Below are 25,524 nucleotides of genomic sequence, written 5' to 3' on the forward strand. Positions count from 1 at the left end.
TATCATTTGACTATTTCAGTTTTACCTACATAATTAATGAAGGTAATTAAGAGTCTCATTTACCCTGTATGATACTTGAAGTACAGTGGAAAGGGATTTGATTTGCAACAAAAAATTTTGATAATTACAAATTCATACCCTTTTTTACAAAAATATACTTCAGGGGATTATGAATTATTCATGACATTTTCTGAAATAATATCAGTGTGTATATTTATTTTTAAGGATCAACTCTCACTTCAGTTGGTTCATACTGGGTGGGATTTTTTCAGGCAGAGGAAAGAAAACACCATTAGTGATCTCTAAACTATTCATTCAAATCCTGTGACACCCATTTCATTTTCTTCTGGCACTTTTTTTCTCAAGTTAATTTTTTGGTGCTAAATTACAGCAAAATTAGACTCTGATAATATCTAAGTACACGTAGTACGTAGATGTCCAATTCAAGTATATTATTCATAATGATCAGCATTTTTTAAGAACTTTCCCATCATCCCATGTGATAATTATGTGATACTGGGTTTGCACATATTAATTAGAGGAACCAATGATAAGTTTCTTGCATACAGTGGCATAGTTAAAGGCATTGCAAGTGGACCAGTATGGCACATTTGGGATGACGAAAGAGTGTCAAATTGAGATCTAGTCAGAACTCCAGACCGGAATATGTGCTTTGCTCCTCTTACTCCAGCGAAGTACTTCGAACGCAGTATGCAGCCTCATGCTAATCTTCCTGCTTATACTGTTGGCTCTGTTTTGGTCAAATCAAGTATGATACAAGTGAACTGCAACATCTTTACTGTCTTTACACAATTTATTGAAAGCATTCACTTTTTAGAAGACCGAGAACAGCTTTCAAAACAAGAATGAACCAGTCTGCAACTCTGCATTGTCTGAGAGCAAATTTTAAGAATGGTTAGTTTAGAATGAAATTCATTTGACACTAGACTAATACATGGCTGCCTTGTACAACAGTGACAGGCCCAGACTACATCAGTTTCAGGTTTGTGAAGTCAGTGTTATCATAGAGAGTCTATGGTGTTATCATGGTTATAGCATTCCTTGGTTTGAAATTTGACAATCATTGAAAATCACACTTGCAGCTGATTGTGTCATGCATTTAATGGGCAAGCAGGGAATTAGTGGAGAAGTTTTGAAATTAACTTGATAATTACTTGTATTTAAATATTAACCAGTTTAATTTGTACAACATCAGCCATCTGCTGACTGTCCTGAGCCACAGCTTTTGTTGCAATTTTGTGGCAGTGAGATTGGGAAATGTTGCCCATATCTCATGTGCATGTGTAAAAATGTAATATTTTAGGGATGGGGACCCCTTCCTACATGTATTTATCCAGCAAACAAATTGATGATCTTCCTGATACTACCCCCCTTTTTAACCAGAGTTTGTCCCCTACATCTGAGATTTAATTATCCTTGGAACTCCCGGTTGAAACTTGATTTAAAAGACTATATTTTTGGTGCAATTTTACTTGATTTTTAAAGGTCAGACCATTTCAGAAAGCTTAATTTCATGTAAACATCACTATTGCTGGTTTCATACTACTGCATGTCACTTCCTGCTGAGCAGCGTGACCAGGCCTGTACTGCTGGGGGTCACACTTTTTGAACAAAAAGGTCCAAATTTTGGGGAGAAAGTCCACTTTACACAAAATCAGCACCCCCCAAATGAAATCCTGCGTACGGGCCTGAGCGTGACGATTCATTATGCTGCACTGCCGCTTGCACTTTTCTGCACACCGCTCACTAGCAGCGGCAGAATCTAAAATTCAATATTGCCGCTCTGTGCGTATTGGCCGAAAATCGTATACTGTTCTCGTACATGGCAATGCTCCTGAGTTGACTTGAATTCAACTCCTGGCGATCTGCCGCTTTGGACAAAGAGGTAGAGTGATCGATATATTGGCTTGTCGCTGTTCACCACTAGCGTTTCTGTTGCGACTGCGCAGTGAAGCTAAATCGTTGTCAGTGCGGCAAGTGGCAGGAAAGTATGAAATCAACATAATTCTGACTTCATCAGAATTTGGCACCCTATTTTTATATTTTGAAATTGTGAAATATTACTTAGGTGATACAAAAATGAATTATTTATTGGAAAGAAGAACCAATAAAGAATAACATAATTTTTGCCCATGCAAAAAAAAAGTTTCATAATTGGAATGAATCATGTAAATTCTTTTATTTTTCGGGTATAATATACATAATGGTCAGTGATAAATTCATACAGTGATTTTACATTATTTTATGTTTCAGGTTAAATAAACGGCATAAATGGTCAGTGATTATTCATGTAGTTCTTTCATTTTTCGGGTTAAGTAAACAGCTTAACTCAAATAAACAGCATAATTGGTCAGTGATCTGGTAAAATAGATGTACATACATACTTTTTTTCTTGATAGCAGTATTGAACCCAATTAAAAGGCAAGAGCGGAATATGAGTAACAACTAACGTGGAGCAGATATATGCATCTTCTTCTGTCATCAGGTTTAATTTGATTTATCATACATCTTGTGATTTACTGTGTCTCTCTGCTTAATGAATCTGAAAGCATCAGCGGCTGGAATAAATTGCCATTCTTTGTGCTTCAATGGGATATATGTTGATTTTCATTTCTTAATTGTGTTTCATCCTATCATAACATTTTTAATGCAAAAACAAAATCAATTTTGGTATGACTTGCCGATATATGTCACTTCAATCATTTTAAAGTGTCAAAAAAGGTTCTAAAAATGTAGAAAACCAATTTTGCATTAAGTTATTATACAAAAATGTAATACATTGATGAAATACAATGAAAGAATAAATAAAACAAATAAAGAAGTGAATAAATAATATAAAAAATAAAATAAATAAATTGGCCTAAATGAAAATAAAATGAACAAAACGACTGTCTTTAAAAATTAAAAATATACAATCAGGCCTATAGGCAAAATATCTAATTCTCGATCATGAGAGCCCACTTGGGTATGCACAGGTATTTGCGTCGAGCGTACTACGCAAAAACCGTCACTTATGGCGCAAACACAGCTTTTGAGAATTGACCAATTCTATGAAAAGTACGCTGACGCAGAAGGTACATCTTCTCATGATCGAGAATTAGTTATTTTGCCTATAGTGTTATATTTGTATAGTGTTTCACAGTTACCTAAAAGGTCTTTGTACTTTTGCAAGACCATTTTAATTGCACAAAACTAGATATATGTAAGCATAAATAAGTAGATCATTTGTCATCCATAAGCAAACTAGAACATTGATTGGCATGGACTAATTGCTTGGTTATTGTCATGATGTTATAATCTGTTGCTTAAATTGTAAGTGCATGCATGTAGAACAATCAATATGCTTGTCATCTTTTTTTTCCTTTTCCAGTCCCTTCCCCTAGCATGGATATGGGGTTGAGTGGACATGCAAAATATTGTGGAAATTCATAATTTATAATTGTCTTGACCATTTTTGACAATATTCATATTCTCTAAGAAGAAGCATGCTTAGTATTGGTTCAGTGGTTTAGTTGTACCATTCAACCTATTACATATTCCAACCTAATTAGCTTTAGTTAAGTCAGGCATTTTTAGGGCATTTATGAAATTAAAAATGGGGAATTTGCACACACAAACATATAATATAAAATACAAAATACATTATGAAGTCAAAATCTGTAATAACCGTAAGTCACAAGGTGACGGCTAAATGGTATATTTAATTAGACAATAGACATTCGACCAATGTTACTTGTTCCGGCACAAATCGAAAAGAGCACTTAGGGAGAGACACTAATTAGGTTGAATAATGCTAATAAAAATATAAAAACCAACAGCCATACATGTTTAAGGGCACTTGTATGTCCTGTGAGGTATTATGGGTTTTCCTTGAAGAGGTTCATTATAGGATTGTAAAAATGATGAGATATGTGGGTGTTGCAAACCAAGACTAAAGTTGATGATAAATAATCTTAACTGTTAACTTGTAGCTGATTTGCTGAATGTCAATTAAAAATACAGTGATACGTTTAATTGCAATCCTGGTGGTCCGTAATACAAAGATATGTGTATCATTAATGCCCCACAATGAAGGAGATACATGTTAAAAGTGGTCATATATGCCTGTAAAAATAATTACAAATAAATCATGCGGGATCATGCTATAGGGAGAATTTATATTTGATGATGGCGATGATGTTAATGATAGCACTGATAATGATGATGATGATAGTGGTAAAGATGACAATGACTACTATGAAGATGACAATCAGGACGATGATGATGAAGATAACGACTTATGGTTACAAGATGGTATAAAATTCCTGTACCATGCAATGACAGTAATTTGATTTCTTTTTTAATTCTTACTATACTATGATCAGCTCAAAATAGTGCCAGAATTATTCCGTTTTTGTCACTGTGCGAGTCAATAAAGTCCCAACTTACGCATGCGTAAATTCACAAAAGCGCACATCAGTCACACTCACGCAATACAAAAGATGCAATTCACGTAGGTGCTGTGCCCAGCTGTGTGTACACCATATCAATCCGCAATGTTACGAGTCCCACCTATTAGGAGCTGATCAGAGTGTCAAGTCATATCAAAACGAAGTAAATATGTTGACATTTGCAAGAGAACCTCTCATTCAGAAGTCTTTGCAGCTTGATATGAAATGATCCATGCGTGAAATAAGCAATTGCGACAGACTTGGCATAACATCCTTCAAATTATCCTTAATTTACTTGAGGCCATTTCAATGGTCAGCAATTACAGAATTACCATGAAGCTTAAACCCATATTCACAACAATCAGGTCATTGCCACAAGCCTATTTCCAGTAATTAAGGGGGGGTAAGTGAAATTGGGTCTGTATAACGAGGACCACACCAGGGACCACACACTGACACATGCACCCCTATACGTATGTGCACTGACAAAAACTTACCGACGTTGTGTATTGCTATCAAAACGAAAACGTATGAATCAACATTTAATCAACATACCGAGGACCAAAGTGGCTGATTCTGTATGTATTTATAATAGCTCTGTGTATGATATGCTGATTGTTGAGATGATTTCAAATCATTTCATAGCTGTAGATTTTGCCTACACCCACACCCCATACACATTTAAAGAAACAAATAAGAAACACCCATGATGCACACAGACTGCAGTGTGAAAAAGAAGGTGACAACCCCTCAACGTTCAAAGACCCCTTGATTCACAACCCATTTATAGATGGGAGTGGGTGGAATGAATAAACAGCTAGGGAATACTGATGAGCATAATACAAGAGTGCAGTACACACATATTAAATGAATTTGTTGTGCATAATTTGCTAGGCAATACCCTTATAAACAGTGGCAGTGCCCCCGTCAGAACTCTTGCCCCCCCTGTTGCTCCCCAGTAAAAACACAAAATTACAGGAAATTAACACTTTTACTGCAATTTTGTGCAAAATTTGTTGATTTTGCCCCCTCAATGCCCCCCCCCCCCAAAAAAAAATTCCTGGTGCTGCCACTGCTTATAAATTTGTATTTGCAGCAGAACCAATGCATGAAACTGGAGAATGTGTGCAAATACCACCATTTTTGCATGTAGCCTGTGAAGGGGTGAAGGGCATTTTTAAATAGTGTATCTCTAACAGGGCTGGAAAAAATGCAATATTTCCTGGGAACATCATCAAAATTTCCCTCCAGTATTTGAAAATGTTCCCCTTTATTTCTTATGTATTTCTCTGTTTAGAAGACAAAAATTTCCCTCCAAATAGCAAAATTTCCTGGGAACATGGTTCCCAAGCTCCCGACTTTTTCCAGGCATGATCTCTAAATTGTTTTGAATGTGTTTCTGGTCCTGAAAACCTTTTTAGTGTGCTTAGGGATGCACCATTTGACTTCCAGGGGTGGGCTTTTGAAAAAACAGTGATGACACTATCGCTAAAAACAAAAGCAAGTTTCCCCACCCAACTGTGAATGCATGAAAATAAAAACAAACAGCTAGGCTGGGGTGATACATAGTTTAAAAATAAGTGCTGCAAAAAAGAAACTTCGCAGCAAAAAAAAATGCTCCTACCTCAACTTCCAACCCTCTGCAAATTGAATGGTGCGTCCCTTAAATATGTGATCTGTTTGTTACTTTTCTTGCCAATTTGCGGGCCAGTTTGGCCGATTTATTTTGAAGATATATTTAAGTTGTCACTAAGGGTGTGAGTGAGTCCCGGGAACCCGAAATTAAAAAAAAAAAATTGAATTTGAATGCATTTTGATATCATTAATAGAGTATGACATGAAAACTATGTATCAATTTTCATATTAAAAACACAAAACAATGTGCAAAATTCAATTTTTTTTTAGGTCAACCATGAATGATCCTAGCATTTAGGTTTAGGTCCAGAGACACTACAAAACCGAAAAAAAAATCACACCCCTAGTTGTCACTCACCTATAAAGTTCTTTGAGCACATAAACAGTGATGACATCAGTGAATTGCAGTCAAGAAATGAGTGATACCTTTGTATGTGGTAATCCACATAGATTCCTCCTGTACTAACTCAAATAATATTTGTAACTAAATAGTGTAATAGAAGCCACTGAATTGACAGTTGATTTCACCTCCACAGGAGCAGCGGACGTTCAAAGGTGGGAAATTAAAATGAATGATTGGATGAAATGATTTTAAACATTGCTGCTCACTCTCAATTGTATCTTGAGTTTTTCTTCAAATTTGGGGTTTTCTCAAATTTGATATATTTTTCATTCAGATTTTGTTGAAATTAACTATATTTGGCACCATATCTGTTCAATCAAAGATATAACATGTCAGGAGAAAATGTACATCCATTTTTGTTTTGTTAAAGCTTTACAGAACGATTATGGATAAGGTCAAGGAAGTTGTATCAATGTAGCATGATATTTTGCCCACACTTGACAGCTAACTTGTCTATAGGCACGTAGCTATCAGCTGCTATAATGGCAGAATGGGATTTACAGTCTGTTAAAATACTCTAAACTTTTATACAGGGAACTTGATGAAGATGTTTCCACGAAATATAATGTGGGTTTTACATGTGGAAGTATTAATGTTCTGTCTGTGGGGTGGGCGGACTCACTCTGCAACTCTGGATTCCATTCCATCCAGCACTCTGCTGCTCACTCCCCCATCTGACCTTTGATCCTGAAGAACATTGGATTTGTGTTTTCTTGTGGAGCCTTTTAGATATTTATCAAGCTTTATGGGATCCTTCTTGCTCAGATTCAAAGAAAAATCAAATATTGCACCTTCAGCTAAACATGTCTTGGGGTTCTTGAGATTTGTGTCAAATAAAGTAGAGTTTGTTTTGACATTTTTTGCCTTGAGTCAAGAACTACCAGACCTTCCACTAGGCAAGTGCAATATTCTGTGAGATGCACATACAATACATGTTCATAGCTCTTTTTATTAAAAAAGAATATTACAATTAAAAATTTGTAAAAAGCTGACAAACAGTACCAGAGAAATGTACCCTGCATGTTATGCTTAAATACCATTAAATTTGTTATGCAAGTCAAAAAATGCAGTAGACAAGTAGTAGATTTCTTCTCCCTTGAATGTTGGATTTGTTACTTATACTACATGTAACGTAACCTAGACATTCACTTTAAGGGATATGCTTATATTACATACCCAACTCGTGCGATAACATACACATAATGTTCAAATGTATGGCTTGATAACAAATGCTGCTCAGTCTCTAGCTGCACTATTGTAGTAGCTCTGATTGTGTGTGTTGTGTCATGATCACCGAGTTGAACCATATGTTTCAATTGTCCAGAATATCTTGTGACCAAAACTGTTGGAAAATGAATCTTGAATGCTAAGATTCTCTGCATGATTGTGTTTCTAAGCTGTATGTAGGTGGTGGGTGTATAGTTTAGCACTGCATCATGTCCATCTTTTGAATCTCATCAGTATTCAGATGAATGGAGCATGTGGCAATCTGTAGTTTAGTTGCTTGCATGGTTGTCAACATTCTTTTTCATTACACACGAACAGATCTTCTTACAAATTACACGGTTTCAGTTCTAGCAGGCTACAATATCCCTCCTGATCTAGTGATTATTGGCAACCATGTTACTTTAATACTTGTTGATGATCAGTAGTGCTGGTAATGATGAATAGGTGGGATATAAGTGTGTGACAAGTTGAAATCAAGAATGAAAGTGTGGATGTGCTGAAATTGAAAAGAACTAGAAAGTAAATAAGACCGACAAGCCATGGACAGGCTTGTAGGAAGGTATATAAATCCAGAGTCTAATAAGAGCATGTTGGTATGAAAAAAAGTTGAAAATATGTAATACAACTTTAAAGCAACACATAAAGAATTGACCATCAAATGGGAGAGTTTATTTTTGAGCATGCCCAAATCTGATGGAAGCATATAGGCCTACTGATAAGAGGCTCCTAGTTCAATCCATAGTACATTATAGGTCAGCTTGCAAAGTATTGAGGGAAATGAATGTACAAAAAATACATGATTGAATTCAAATTTCCAGTTTGCACATGTTGAGTGGTCCAATGGTTAAATGCATTTAATTTGATCAAAAGTTAAGAGCAGTTAGGATTAATGACATCTGGGTGTATCTGTGGCTTTTGCTTATAATGTTCAACATAATCATTACAGGATTGTTTCATACCTGCCTGTCTCTGTTAAAGGCATGGACTGTAATGGGAGATGATTTTTGTGCCAATATGACAAAGATTGTTGATACAATCTTGTTTATAATTGACGAATATTGTATCATGAAAATAGCTTTCATGATACAGTTATGAATTTCCAAGGTGTTTATGTTTTATCTCTTGTTTATTTATTTTGTATCTAACATAGGCTGTGTATTTGTGATATTTGTTCATATGATCAATGTAATCCTAGTCCTAGGCTATTACCCCAGTTTGATATAAAAATACCTTCAATAGAATACATTGTCATACATGGCATATTGCATATGGCTCATGAACACAATACAGAGTAAATGGTAATATCAATACTTCTGGTCAGTAACCTCAAATTGAACATGTTTGGAAGCAAACAAGGTCTATCCTGGCCATGTAATTACACTTTTCAAATACTTCTATTTTTGTAATTATTTGATTTATATTGTTTTGTTGGTGAACTTGGTATGACTTTGCCAAATTAATTGAAATTAGTCGAACAATTAATTCTGCAAAATTATTTTGAAGGAACAATTGAATGAAGTGCATTACATATTCAAACATACATTGTATAACTAAACAAGAACTGAACATTGTGGAACGCAGGAACAGTATGGTTGAACAGACACAAACTCTGGTCCCATTTGGATTTCAATTTATATGTACTTTTGAAAAAATTGTTCTATGGTATACATTTTCTGTTCTTGCCATAAAATTCATGTAAATACATTATTCATAGAAGATCTTTTAATTCCATTTTATAATATTTTTTCCATGATAGTTGCAGCACTAGCAATATAGTAAATCAGTTGTAGTAGTTAGTGTTAACAGACATGGATGATTACTTTTGGTCATATGATATGTCTCCTGAATATCATGGGGGAATTTTTTTTCCACCAATGTACCCGCAAGTGTGAAAACTGATTGACCTGAAACCATCATTTAATATGGAATGAGAGATGCTCAAGTCCAGTATATATTACAAGCCAATCATGGTCAGGTTCTCATTTTTGTTTTTTTGTTTATTTTTTTAAAATGATGTTAAAATGTCTTCGGCCATGGAAAATTAATTGTTCGGTTAAGGTCAGTTGGTCACTAAAATTTATGTATTTGTTTATTTTGCCGTCCATCGCTGTCTGGGACACCGTTAGTGCCTTTTAGTGCCCCATTATAATTGACAAAATTGTCGGACGATGCAGAGTTGTTGTGACATTGCAGTTTATGTATGTGGATGTAAAAATTGTAATAAATAGAATATCTACCAATCTTTTTTCTCCCAGAGGTCTCAAAATCATTTCAGTCATGTGAAATTTTGCAAACCAAGGGTAACTAGGTAAGGGCAGATCCAAGAAATATTTCGTGAGTGGATCCCCCTTTCAAAAACCTATGTCTGTGTACTCCTGAGGAGATATAGAAGCAAGCCATGCAGAGACGATACATTCTGCTTTCCGTCCTACAGAAGCTAAAATCATCTCCACATATTTTGTTGCAAAGATCAGAATTAACTGAACACAAAGGCAATTTGAAAAAATTGTAGATAAAAACAAAACCACCTTTGTGCCACACCATCCTACCTTAATTTAGCAATCAATAATTTTCATTTATTGAATGCACATATGACAAGTCACATGTTACAAATTGAATATTCCAAAGATCTCACTATTGTATGAGCCATGTTAGTTGACCCACAATTGGGTTGGGAACCTGTGCTAATCAGTAGGACAAATATCTAGGCAAATTGAAAATAGACATTTTTGTAACCATATGATTTCTCCAAATCTTGACTTGCGTATTCTATGCTGTAGTCGGTCATACAAATTGTCAAACTACATCAACATTGAAGTTAAAGTGCATTTGCAATGCACACAGTAATGGTTGAAAAGATTATACATTTATGTAATCAAAATATGATTCCATTAAGTTTTGACTACATCAGATTATTCAAATTGTCATCCCATATTAGCATCTTATGTTCAAGTACATTGCCAATGTGAAATTAATATTTAAAGTACATTGACAACATTCAGGATAATTGATGCACTTTAATCAGCTAGTATGTTGTACCGTACACATAGATCCGCTATAGGGAGGCATTAAATGGATTACTATAACAAATGGATAATACATACAAAATGTAAATTTATAATTGTCCTGTCAAATCATAACATATTTATTATGACACAGACTCACACAGAAGCTATCTCTATCTGTCATGATATACGTTCGTGTGATTATGCTATATAATACCAATTTATTTACATGCGGCTGTTTTGCTAGCCTAATCCCTATATGTATAATGTCATTGGTATGTTTACCGTGGGCTCCAGCAGGGTACTTAAGGTACCTCTTGCATTTTAGTCAAAGACGATTTCATCTTGCGTCTTGGTTTGCTCATCACTCGCATCCTGGCGTCTATCTAGGTCAGGGTTTCTCTTGAATTCTCAATGGTGTTTGGTTGACATCGGTCAGCTACATTTCTTAATGGTTTGATAGTCTGCTTCATATATCCGTTATGCGAGATAGATGTAAGCACCAACTTGATAAATATTACATCTTATATTTTTGCATCGTCCTGTCACTTGTGTTTTGGGACAAGGTTAAATGACTACAGTCTATGGTTAAAGGTTGAGTTTAATATATATGATAAGTTACATAATATGATGGGAATAAGTTGATTTTAAAAATAAACCAATTAGAGCATGTAAATGCATTACAAGTGGAATGTCTTTTTCATATTTTACCTATTGAAAACTTTGGTGAAGTAAATATATAGGGCCTATGTGCCAAAGAAATATGGACGTTTTACAAAATTTGTAAATTGTTAACATTTTGTGATTTGATTTGAGATTTGACAGCGTTATTGACATTCCAATCTATCACCTGATTTGATTCGTGGTACAGACCTATTGTATCGCGTCAAAAGAATATAAATTGATCAACTTTAAGATGTTGCGTAGTTTTCTTGAAATTGCGTCGATAATAGACCATGTTTCCATGGTAACCATATATAATAGCGCTGGACCGTGAATGGCGATAATTGATCATTCTTGAATGTAATATAGGATGTCCTGGAAAAAACAGAATTGAAGCTATTGCTCCATTTGTCCATTTCAAATCACATTTTATTATGTTATTTTTGAATAAATTGCCATTAGTGGGACCATATTAATTTTCAATAGGAATGTTTCATTCATGTTATATCTGTTTTTGAGAATTGTAGTAATTTTTATGTTTTGCTCAATATACATATGTATACATCACTTTTGCAGCTGTAATGAAATTGGAGTCAGATTTTTAAGATCTCTTTGATGCCAAAAATTTAAATTTCACAGTTTTTAAGTATTTTAATAAGAAATTAAAATTAAAATTTCTTATCACCGCGGAGTTACTGGTACATGACAAAGATATCACATTACCCCTTTGATGCTCATTTTACTTTGGCTGAGAAATGGATACCAAATATTACATGAAAAGAAAAATCCTAACATATTTTGGTCAGCGCAAGACTTATTTTGTGCAAATTTCAAATGAGGTGTAGTTGTTTTTTTCACCATATGACACATAAAGTGAACAAGGTGGTTTTCCTGAAATTTGTTTTTGTCACAACATGCTAGCTCATTAATATTTAGGTCTCACAAACAGGAAGTTTGACAAATGCAGCATATTTTGTAACAGTTGGTGAACAGCAACCAACATCCACTTCCAACTATTTCAATTCACCTTTATTTCCATACAAAAACATGTAAAAAAACAACAATATTATGTGATGCGATAGTAAGGAGTAACAAACATTTACAAAGCTGCATTTTGCAGAAAAGCCAATTGAAATTGAACAACTAGTTCCAATGATATGAACAATTAAAGAGTTTCCAAAACTGCAGGAAACAAAAGGAAATATTTCCTTTGTTTGGCTATATCTCAAAATCAATATTTATGAATTCCGACTGATTTTGCTTGCAAAATCAATATTTGCGAATTCCGACTGATTTTGCTTGATCGCATCACATATTATCAAGCACAACTATATAACAAAAGGAGATAAAACAAAATATTTATGGAGGGACTTGGTCAAAAGGCAGGCACTCACCGTCCACTTTTATGAGACACACACACAAAAGAAGAAAAAAGAAAGAAAAAAGAGAGGAAACAAAAATGCAAAAAAAAAAAAAAAAGAAAAAGAGGACCATTACACAAGACACAAAAACAGGCTCTAGAATGTGATAAGATAGTATGCTGTCTCAATATATTTAATTCAAGCAAGGCTTGTCATTCTGTATCATTTTAGTCCACAAATATGGTAGCCTAGTTTTCATGCACCTTTTCAAAGTTAATGGTTAATGGAAAGCTTTCTTGCATCATGCCCTAAGACTGCCGCCAATTATGCAAAATTTTACAGTTGCTAATTGCAGGCAAGCCAATTTATGGAGTACTATCTAGCCGACAATCTTAGGTTTGATACTGAGCTAGTAACTGCTCATTTTGCCTATCCCTGCTAGTTATGTGCAGATCTAGTTATATAACTAATGAAACATTATGTAGTGCACATTTCATGTTTGACATTAAACTCAATAATATGCTGAAGCAACATGAGCAATGATACTGAACAATGAGACAAAATGAGAAAATTGGTACAACCGCTAATGCATGGCAGGTGTGTTATATAAAGGCAATGTGGTTGCCGGCGGTGGTATCAATTTGAGAATTGGTGAAATTGCACCCAGTTCTAAGAATTTTGTGTTTGCAAAGAATTGAAACAAGTTTTAAGAATTAGATTTCTGACATCAGAGCAGATCTATGTATTAAATGTCAATAGTGAGAGTCTTACCAAATCATGTCTCCTCAATATGTCAATATTAAGCTGTGTCACTACAAAGAACATGTTTTGATAACAAATACTGCCAGATAAGTTCTGATTATTTTCTTCAGTAGACTTGTACTGTAAATGGGAATAAATCAATGTTGTTCTAGGCTAAAGCATTAAATAAAATGTCATTTTCATTTGATTTACCTGTATTTCGCTCTAATTTAGGAATACTTCTAACTTTTGCTATATTTGATTATTGTTGTTGCTGTTGCTGAAGATGTCAAAGGTAGCAGCGCTGTTTAGTCGTATAGCCTGAGCAGCAGCATTAATACATAAAGCTTTTAGATGCACATAGTGACAAGGCAGTGATGGTGAAGTAGTAGTTGTACTTTAATGATGCACTTATAATATTAACAATTTGATGACATTGAGATATAGACAATTTAGTGAAAGGTGCACTTCGGATGTTGATGAGTGGCTTGCTGGGATGTATGATGATATCCAGGGTTTGAAAAGAGATCATGCTCTCTAGTGAAGCTGGATATTTGTGTCCAAATATTAGAAGCAGATTATGTAACCAGAAATCCAATGGGGCTGGAAGTAGGGGCAGGCCCTCAAATATACCTTGGTAGCAACTGAAAGGCCTGAAAGATGTATGTATAATGCAATAAAGAGTTGAGTGCTACTGGCATGCTATTAAAGAGATGGCTATATCGTTAAAAACTCCCTCCCCAATAATACTACGAAACATGTAGTTTCACCTTTCTTTAGGCTACTGCAGTGTAGTTCCCTGTCATCTTTAAAGCCTGTCATGCACCCAATATCAAGCCATATTTATCTGTAATGTTTTCTGCTATTGTGCCATTTTAGCACCTTAGTTGTAACATATGGCAAGCATACAATGACATGCAATTTTGCAGTTAGTTGTATCGAGTCGACCAGTTGACTGACTGACTAACTGCACCCTACAGTCTGTGAAGTGGTTTTGAAGGTGGTTTGTAGCTGAATAGTAGACTATTTTGTTCCCAGTGATTTACCTCATATTTATTGATACAGGGTTTCTACCATATAGCGCTTGCTGTAGGGGATGCCATATCTGCCAAGTTTGTGTCATGCCAATCATTTAGGATAGCCTCATTCCATGTGAGTGCAGCTTGAATATTCTTAACATTGGCAAAAATGGACTTGGCGGTTATGATACATGCATTGAAATGTATAAGCTTATGATTTTCTCAGTATTGTTTTGTTTTGAGGTGAGATCATGTTGTCTGGGATCTGACAAGGAGGTAAAGAATATGGCCTAGTTCTCTGTCTGTAGTTCATTGCTCTAAGGAAGGTAAAAACCCATTAGTGATAAGAGTTCATTGACCTTTGACCTGTTTTAAGATTACATTTGGGCAAAGGGGGTACAATAGCTGCCCCCCCCCCTTGAGAGAAGTCTTTCCCCCCTCTTTCCCCCTGTGCGATGCTGGCCACCGAGATATAAAAGCTTTTTAGCCCATTTTTGACTATTTTCGTCAAATTTTGCCTTCTCCCCTTGAAAGTTGCCTTGCCCCCCTCCCTCTAAAAAAACCCTGGGCACACCACTGCATGACGTAGACCTTGATAGAAAATTCATTGAGTAGAAGCACAGATCATGGAAAGAAACCTTCCAGGAGCTGTAGTAGAAGCAAGGTATAATTAATAGACAGTATAAATTTGCATTGATCACTGTAACCAGGCCAGAATAGTTTTATAGGGCTGTAGCAAAATTCCAATTTTGGGTGTGCATGTGTTTTTTGGCTGCCCCTCATTTTGATGCCGCCCCACATTTTTCAACCTTACTGCGGCCCTGTTATAATACTATACTACAGCTAGGAATTAAGCTAAAGTGAAGAAAATTCACTAGTTGTTATTCCAGGAAACTACATACAAAATTACACAAAGAACACTCTTTGCCAAATGTGTATCGCTCATTCTACAAAATCCGGTGCCAATAGCCTTTTTTTCATTCTTTGGTCCACAAAAACTTTGTCGAGCATTTAGGGCATCAAATATGTTGTTTTTCTGGTAGAACTCAACGAGATCTACACGGACATATATAGTTTTCCATACTTTAAATGCTTTCTTCAGCCTGATTAACCCTTGCAAAGGCTCAAAAATCGCTAAAAATGCATTTCCACAGCTCAAGTGTCACATCTAACCCTAAATATTTTCTTTGAATAAATGCGATTTCTTTACATATTTGTTGTTTTTTAATTAGATAATGCACCATCATATTGTTTATCAACATTATTTTTAGTGATTAAAATGTCTTTGTGTAATTCTAAAATAAATTGCACTTTCCACCAAAACGCTGTGAGCTACGTTACCGCTTTTTAACACACGTTATTGGAAAGAAGTAAAACAGAGGTATCAATGTAATTTGCGGTTTTTGAAAGGAAACACTCATAGGTTTTTAAAAATCAAATTAAAAATCTTGTTGCTTTAGCTTTTTTGTATTGTAATGTTTTAAACATTGAAATTTCGACCGACCATGTTAAGATTGGTGAGCTACGTTACCAGAATTCTATAGTATGCACTTGTATTACATGTACTTCCTAATAATATGTGAAAGCTACCAGTGGTGAACCCCATTTATATTAGAATTAACCGACATAACGTTCTAACGTTCGCAAATCACATTAAAAACATTAAAACCAGTGAACTACGTTACTGTGAGCTACGTTACACACTCATTTATGCATCTTCAAAACTTCTATGAAATGGTGAAATCTGTTTTACATTTCACTCAAGTGATCTTTAATTTGCTTTTTATGACCTTGGATTGAGTAAAAACAGCCCATTTTATAGTCGGTAACGTAGCTAACATTACATTGAGTTTTAATGTTAAAAACATCATGACATCCTGAAAGAAAAATATGCAAGTGGTGTTGGCAATTTTTACATCTGAAAGTAGTGATACATTTACTTTTAAAAAACACAAAAAGCAGGTTTTTTTGAACAACTTTTATTTTGTCAATTTTTTTAGTGGATTGGCACCGGATTTTGTAGAATGAGCGGTATGTGAATTACAGTATGTGGGTGTAATTTAGTGCATACACTTGTATGGTATTAAGGGAGACTGGAACCAACAAAACTACCATTTTGTTCAAGTGTGATGTGGTTTTAGGCTGTCTGACTCTGACCCAAATGTTTCCGTTTTGTTTGTCTGAGGTTTGAGCTAAAGAGTTGGAGCAGGGTTTATTACATTTAATGTTTGTGGTACTACAATGTAGCAGTGTAGCTGTATTTCATGATTTAATGATGATTTTATATGAAATTACAGAGACGTTGGCCACAAAAAATACAGTGTTTTGCCACGGAGGACTCTTCATTGTAAATGACTCAAGTGTATTATGCTCATTGAAGCAAAGCCATTTTATAGTCAAGTTTGTGGTCATGACAATGGTAAGTTACAGGTAAATGAGTTGACTTCTTCAAGCTTCTTCATGCATTTCCTATTTCATCTACAAATGCATTGTTAAAACATTCAGCCTTTGTTTGTTTGCTTTCAATTGTTGGTTTTAAAGAATAGATTATGCAGATTGCAAAAGGAACTTCAACATGTTAATTTCAATTCTATTCAATTCACCTCAATTCAATAAGTTCAATTCAATACAATTCCATTCAATTCAATTCGATTTGATTCAATTTGATTTGATTCAATTCAATACAATTCAATCCAATCCTATTCATTCAATTCAATTCAATTCAATTCAATTCAATTCAATTCAATTCAATTCAATTCAATTCAATCCAATCCAATCCAATCCAATCTAGTCCAATCCAGTCCAATCCAATATTTCCAACAGGATTTACTTTTTCTTACTTTGTACATCAAAACAAACAATGGGATAGAATAGGTGACTAATATGTGTACATCCTGGTTCAACATACATGTGCATGGTAATGAAACATTATGTACTGTCAATTGGTGTAGCAGATGGGCTATTACATCTCAATGGACATTTTAATTTCATAGATGTAGACAAAGTTGGCCTTGTAATTATTGTATAGTGAAAGCAAGAGAGATAAATTTGTTCAAAAGTAAGCCTTTTTAGATTTTAATAACAATTTTGGGATGGGGTAGGTTGGAATGAATTGAGGTTATGATTCTAACCAAGGCCCTTGCACACCCCAAGCTAAGCTGCAAACTTTTTACTATCAAACTGAGATATTACCTTACATCAGCAAATGAGACATGGGGTCCATTTCACTAAACATTACGAAGCTTCGTAAAATCGTCCGTAACTTACGACAAGTCATAAGTTCCATTTCACTAAACTTCGTAAGTAATAGGGATTTACTACAGAGACCCTTCGTAAAGTTATGTTTAGTATTGGGTATTCGTAACTTTGCAAACGGTTACGAAGGGTTAAAAGTTCAGTGAAATGGCCCCCAGATTTTATATGCATTTTTATGTTTGCAACACACTGGTAGGTAGAGGGAACCATGGATGTTCTCGGTTGCAGGGTGCCTAGGTTGCTATGCTATTTTCGGTTGTGCATCTTTATTTACATGTCTTTACAAGCCCCCCCCCTACACACACACACGCTCCCATTAGATCTCTGAAATGATGACAGCATTATCCAGCCCTTGAAGTATGGTATGGTATAATAAGTCTATAGTATAGGTAGGTAGGTGATACAGATTGGAATTATTAAATTATGCATGAATGAAAATAATATTGGCTATGGAATGTGTCACAGATGCACATGTGTGTGTGGATACGCAGGTCATATTAGAAAACTCGGGACTCAATTTGTATGCAGCGTCTTTATATAGTGTGCTCAGCAATGGAAAAATAAGGGGCAGAGGAGGATATTATGTAGGGTAGAAGGGGATTTAACCTAGCAAAATTAATAATCATGTCTTGGCTTGCCCCATTTACAAAAAAAACCTACTGAAGACATGCAATGTAGATTGATAGCTACAATGGGTTTCGATTGTTTTACAAAATGTTATTATTGTGAGAAGAGATTTTCAATTTCTAAATTGGCTTCCTACTTTTAAAAGCAGTACGTACAATTGGATTAATCAATATTGAAAAACTATTTTCAGTATTTTGGTTTGATGAATGTAATCTGAGTGGCATATGTGATTATGACTTGAACAAATTGCAATTGTTATTAATTTTTGCTTAATGTCAAATGCTGTTTGAGAATGAAAATGGACTTTGTTATTTATAAATTCTTGGATGTCTTGAAAAGCTAGTTATTTGCCGTCACCATGGCGCCAAATGAGTGGCAAAAGAATAGGGTAGAAATAATCAAGAAATTGTGGCAGTGACTGTAGGTAGAGTTGAAATCTTGCAAAAGGAATGTGCACAATAAAACTGAGTTCGTAATTCAAATGACTGTCCATGGGTCAATGTTTTAATTGCATGATGTCACTTTTTTGTACATCATGTGGGTTTTGGACATCAAATGTATCCAAGAAGTGGCAAATTGTAAAAAAAAATAAATAACTAGGGACCATTTTTTCATGTTACGCTATTTAAATAAGCCCCCCCCCCATTCCAAAAATGGTCCACTCAAAGATTTAATTATAATATCCAAAATATGCATTTAATGTGCACTCAAGTATTACATTTCTAGTATTGGTTCAGCGGTTCTTAGAATATTGTGTTATTCTAAGAAAGATTATGGAACGTGATACTAATAACCTGCCTTGTGTACGTAGTAAACTAGATTGTCACATGCAAATCATTTTAACAACTTGACAAAATATCATGTACACCTTGACAGGCAGAGGTGGGCAAAGGCAATTGCTCAAGTCAGACATTATCAAAACGTTGCGCTAGGCAATTATAGTAGACTTTATCATCATAACATTTCGCCAATCATGTGTAGTAATGTTCGGAAGCACCGCAAGCATGTTCAAAATAAAGAGAGAGAGAGAGAAAGCTCTGGCAGCTTCATGTGCACAGTCAATGTTACAGCCATAAGTGAAGTCATTTATATCATTTAAGTACGACTCTGAATGCAGTGTAGCAATATGGCTGTATAGCTATTAAAAATAATAGAAGTAATCAGGTGGAAAATTCTGTTATAAACATATTGGGAAGTATAGCCAAAAATAAAATGAGTGAATGACGAAGGTGACAATTGGAAGAGATTTGCCTAACTGATTTTTGTTTAGTTATTATGGGAGAGAGAGACAGGGAGAGGAAATGTGGGCATTTACTAATTGGATGCATGGATAGCTTGTATAATATTTTGCTGCTTTATAATTAAATTTGATTTCTATTTATGTATTGCAAATACGTCTGACTTGGCCAGAAGCAAGGTCAACTTTGATTTTGTTATTTATGTACGCAGTTCTTTTTTTGGAACCTAAATCCTTTCAACATTAATTTTTGAGGTGGAATCAATTTACATTTCATTTGAGAAAATGTTTGTCTCAATCTTAAAATATGGATTTGATAATTTAAAATGTAATATATTAATGGAGCTAATTTGAAGACAACATCTGAATTGATCAAAATTTTAGTTTTACAAATTTGGTGGCAAGTTTCACATTTCAAGCAACAGACAATACACGACTTAATCCACAAGGTGATTTATAATTTAAAGGAGATTGTGACAGGCCCGGTGACAGGTTTTTCTTTATCCTGGACAAAACATCCCCGATGTCAGCAATACAAAGTACCTAAGAAGAAAAGCCTGCTATGAAATATGCATAAAGGAGGTAGATCAGGCATAGAGCCTGAGTCCTCATGTGAACTCTGTGTAATCAAGCCATAATGTGGGTGTCAAACATGTGTCAATTTATTTATGCACAACTCTAACGGCAATGCAATGCTTTTTTTTCTCTCTTGTATTTTACAGGAACTGTGATAACCCAGAAACTTGGAAGAGAACTGAGTGAATAGCAGGGGTGTAACACAGTCTGGTGTACCAGTGTAAAAACCTGGAGGGTGGAATAGATAGCTGTAGCAGGGTTTCTATGTTTGGTGTTGAATCTACCTATGTGTAGACTGAAAAGTAGACTGATGTTCAGCTTGGAAGGAGTCTAATGTGATATTCATTGTGGATAAGTAATTCTCAACCGTGGAGAAGTGTTTATGAGGGCTTAGCCTTTCCCACAATCTCATCACCAAATGGGAAAGTGCTTCTCAAGTTGTGGTGATAGTCCTAGCAGTACAGATCAGAATGGGAAGAACGCCCAACGGGCTTCCCCAGAAACCCCCATGACAACACCACAGGCAACTAGCCAAACAACTGTACCACCACCCTTGCCAGAGAAACCTTTGCCAGGGACATATTCTACCAGTAGACCAAGCATGGAACATAGTTTTACTAATGGAGCCCATTCAAAGCTTCAGAAAGTTCAAACTACCCGTAACGGAATGGACGGCAATGTCAAATTATCCAAATCAGAGTTTTCCGAGAGCAAAGTGAACAAACTGTTTGATAAGTACAAAGATAGTTCAGAAGATTCCATTCTTGCTGAAGGTATGGAAAATTTCTGTGATGATTTAATGGTGCACCCTGAGGAGTTTATAGTACTAGTGTTAGCGTGGAAGTTCCAGGCCACTACAATGTGTCGATTCACAAGAACTGAATTTGTACAAGGATGCAAATCAATAAAAGCAGACTCAATCAAAGCCATTCAATCTAGGTTTCCTGAGCTGCGGCCAGGAAGTAGAAATTGAAACCAAATTCAAAGATCTATATCGCTTTACCTTTAACTTTGGTTTAGATTCAGAAGGTGGCCAGAGGACTCTACCGTGTGATATCATAATACCTTTGTGGAGATTAGTTTTTGAAAATAACCAGCCTCCGCTCTTGGAGCGATGGTGCGATTTCCTGATTGCCGAACAGACTCGGGGTATATCCCGGGACACATGGCAGATGTTTCTCAATTTTACAGAGGTCATAGGTGACGATCTAGATAATTACGATGACAACGAGGCTTGGCCAAGTCTTTTTGACGATTTTGTGGATTACGAAAGGGAGAAGCTTAAACAACAAGAAGAAGTTGATCAGAAGCTTGGAGCTGGAGATCACTTAGAATCTGAACCCACATTGGTTTGAGATTCAAGTCAATTGTAGTTAGATATGTTAGAATATAATATATATATATTGATATATATATGTTGTATCATTTCAGATTTCTTTGTGCAAAGGTTTTATGAATAATGATGTTATGATCATTTTATAACTGCCTTGTCATAACCGGACTTGACTATCAATAGTGAATAGTATTGTTTATATATTTCCAGATGGGACACATTATAGATTCAGGATATCCTCTACTTGCAAGCTTGAGTTCAATCTTAGCAAAATGGGTCATTCAGCAAAATAATTTTGCCAACACCATTTCCTACTTGTCTGAAAAGACCTACCATAAAAATTGATAGTTAGGATATGTGCTTACCATCGAGCGCTTTTAAAACATGCAAACATGAAATGCCCCATCCACAAAAATGTAAAGGGTTCTGAGCAAATCATTGATACACATAGTTATGTAATACTGCAAATTTGTGTCTCAACCCCATAAGCTCAGTTGGTAAAGCGCCAGACTTTGGTACAATTTCATATTTTCAAAAGCACTTGATAGTAAGCACATATGCTAACTATCAAGTTTTTACAGTATATATTTATGGGCATTTCAGTTTTGTGGAAACAAAAATGAGCAAATTTGTACTTTTGATAAGATCAATTCCGGAGTTATAAACCATCTTGCTCTAGTTCCCATTGTTTACTTTTTATATGAGAGTAATTTGAGTAGAATATATTTTTTAAATTGGAGAGTGGGTGTTAGACATTTTTGTTTCGAATGCATAAACCAATGTTGTCAAAATGTTGGCATTTCAATATTTATACCGTACAAATGTCAACATTTTCCAACAAGATTTGCACAAAGAAATCTGTGAATGCCTATTTATGATAAAAGTACTGAACAGACAAAGAGACTTAGGTTTAAGAAAAAAAAGTTCATAATTGTATCAATGTGTGTATTCTGTATGGTTGGTTATTTGTGAACAATTTTTACAGACATGCTGAATTGTAATGAAACAAAATGGCAACCTTGATAAATCCAAAATATAATATTGAATTCTGAAATGATAAAGCAATGAAATTATTACAAATTGAATTCATGACAATCAAACTGTTCCTAATCTTTGTACATCTTACTCTTTAACAGGGGTATGTGTACCTCTTGGATGACATTTAAAAGAAGGTGACAAGAGGTTAATATTTACATTATTTTGTTTATTTTTGTTTTGATGTTGACAAACATGTACATGTACTCTGCTCAAAGAGGTTAGACTTAGCAGAGACCCGACTCCACTGTTTGTGTGTCACTTATGGAGGGCAAAATAGTGTACCTATTAGATGTTTTCCATGCATGCAGAACTTTGATTTAAAGTGCATGCTTGCTTGCGTTCTGGGTACAATGCATTGTGCTGATAGCGCATCGCATTTGATTGAAGGGCTACATTTGCATTTTACTGCTCAAGTTTAATGGCCCTTGAATTCTGGTTTTTGCTGATAAATGCCAGAGGTGCTCTGTTTTGGTCTTCATGCATGATGCAGGATTTATCATACTGTTACACACAGGGCTCTTCAGAGTCTCTAATTAAGTCTAATCTCTCTGACACTGCTAAAAGGTGATTCTGCAGCATGGGAAAATGATCAGGATCTTTTTACTATTTAGATATGTCTATATAAAGAAATACTGTTACAACCTCAGTTATAGTGCTTTTGGCCTAGTGTAGTCTTTGGTGTCAACCCTTTGAGGCAGTTACACATCTATGTGACATATACGCAACTATACGCCAGTGCTTTTAATGAACGATTAAAATTTGATGCTGCACCCACAGAAATCCACACTGACTACACTTTGCCAAGACCACTATAACCTGTTTTGCTTGGTAGCATCACTTTTAAGAAAATGTCCACCCAGCAAATTAGCCAGTGAACAAATATTCCACTGCCCAGTGCCCATCCAACATTTGAACTAAGGACCTTGAGTGTACTGGTGTGATATTCTCTCAACTCAATGAACATACAGGATCAAGTGGAAGAGCAAAATGACATGATATCTCTGTAGGGCTCAGTTCAACCTACTAAGTCTTGCAGACCATTGTATAGACCCTGCTCATGTCGACTGCATGTTGAATGGGTTTGGGCATTTACAATGTGTTGCAAGTCTCCATGGAATCATTAAAATCATGTGTTTCATCTTTTCTCAACCAAAAGGTTTGTTCATTGCATCATTGAACTCCTTGTATCATTCACATATGAGAAACTATAGACAGATTTACAAAGATTGTCAGTACATCACCGGTGCTCAGACCCATCCAAATGTACAGTATGTGTATAATGAGGTTGATGACAGACCTCAAAATAGAATTGTGTCAGAACCAGGAGCTATACCAAAACCTGATATGCCACAGAGATATAAAACATACTATGCTGAAGTTGTTTGCAATAGACTATCCAAGGGTACATTTCAATATAAAAGTTGCCCTTGGAAGCAATATCATGCATTAATAGTGTTATTTCACATGTAGCTCCTGCTTCTTGCCTATTTTTAGCCCTGTTTATTCCTCCTCAGGATTGAGCACTTCTACTCATAGACATTTACTATTTGTATAATAATCTATTTGGCTTCCTCATGGCAGTGACATCAGTACTTTGTAGCAGTTACTTTGCTCATACATACAGATGTACTACCTTTGATCGTACATGTAAACATGTATTCCTGCATCCACTGGAGTACGTACTAACATCACTGCCTCACAAAAGCCAAATGGACAGTGGTGTTAGTACGTACTCCAGTGGATGCAGGAATACATGTTTACATGTACGATCAAAGGCAGTGCATCTCTATGTATGAGCAAAGTAACTGCTACAAAGTACTGATGTCACTGCCATGAGGAAGCCAAATAGATTATTATACAAATATTGAATGTCTATGAGTGTGATGGTCAAAATATAATCACGAGGTGAAAGATGGAGTGTTCCATTCCACGAGCCAGAACGGCAAGTGGAATGGAATGATACATCTTTAAGTTTTACCAATATTTTGACCATTACCCAAATTTAAGACGGTTAATATTTGTTTTATATCACCTGTACATGAATTCTTTTACTTAAAAATACTATTTAAGGAAGAAAATATATATTTTCATCAACATAACACCAGTGTTACTGTGACATACTTCACATTTTGGGGTCAACCATAACTAGATCAGCAAGTCTTCAGAGTCGGTGCACAGCTCGGCTATCAAGCAGAGTAATATCTATCAAACATAGAGACTGATGGTAAAAATGATAAATGGCAATCGTCCAATGAACTGTCTAGAATTTATGTATGAGTGATATAAAGTGTATTAAATATATTTGTCATATGATGACTTACAAACACATTTTCTGTACTTTCCAAGAATTATTGCTAGTACAGGATTTGATATGCATGTATGTACTTGTGTGTCTTGTATGATGTATATAAAACAGATCTGTGGACTGTACCATGCAAGTATATTACCATGACTGGCTACATGAAGACTTCAATAATTATGTGTACTGCTGTGACTACTGCAACAATACATCATTGTTTAACTCTTGGAGAATATACAGGCTTAATTGGACCGCCTATAATAGGAGCAGCATCGGGTGTATTTATGTCATGCTTTATAATACTTGTAAAGAAGATGGTCACCTGTAACATGTGGAAATCCTTCCATATGCTGATGTCAGAAGTGTCATATGAAACTGAGTCAAGAAAAGATAGAGGTGCGGTATACAGAGGTTCTTTTGCACAATAAGAGGTTGACCTATAAATGGTATATACTCAGCATCTTGATAGGATTCAATCATAAAAATTGGGGATAAATTTGTGAAATGATTGAGCCACAGAATTTGAGTGAGAGAACTTGGACATGACATAATCACAGGTGTAACGCTATGTGAAATCTGCTGTATTGGATTGTCACTCAAGAGACCAAACAAATGCTTGTTTTAAAAGCAAATGTTTGGGTATGAAGCTTACAG

At 35.3% G+C, this 25,524-nt stretch overlaps 1 protein-coding gene across 1 annotated transcript in view; it reads left to right on the top strand.

Moving 5' to 3' along the window:
• Positions 1–24,210, top strand: part of LOC140149985 (DCN1-like protein 3) — a 43,372-nt gene extending 19,162 nt beyond the window's left edge. Inside the window, 2 exon segments of the mRNA XM_072171990.1 lie at positions 20,347–21,155; positions 21,157–24,210. Of these exon segments, the coding sequence (XP_072028091.1) occupies positions 20,619–21,155; positions 21,157–21,555 (936 nt within the window). The 5' untranslated portion in view covers positions 20,347–20,618 and the 3' untranslated portion in view covers positions 21,556–24,210.
• Positions 24,211–25,524: the final 1,314 nt, after the last annotated feature.

The sequence above is a fragment of the Amphiura filiformis genome, chromosome 1 (assembly GCF_039555335.1).
Source record: "Amphiura filiformis chromosome 1, Afil_fr2py, whole genome shotgun sequence".
Lineage (NCBI taxonomy): Eukaryota > Metazoa > Echinodermata > Ophiuroidea > Amphilepidida > Amphiuridae > Amphiura > Amphiura filiformis.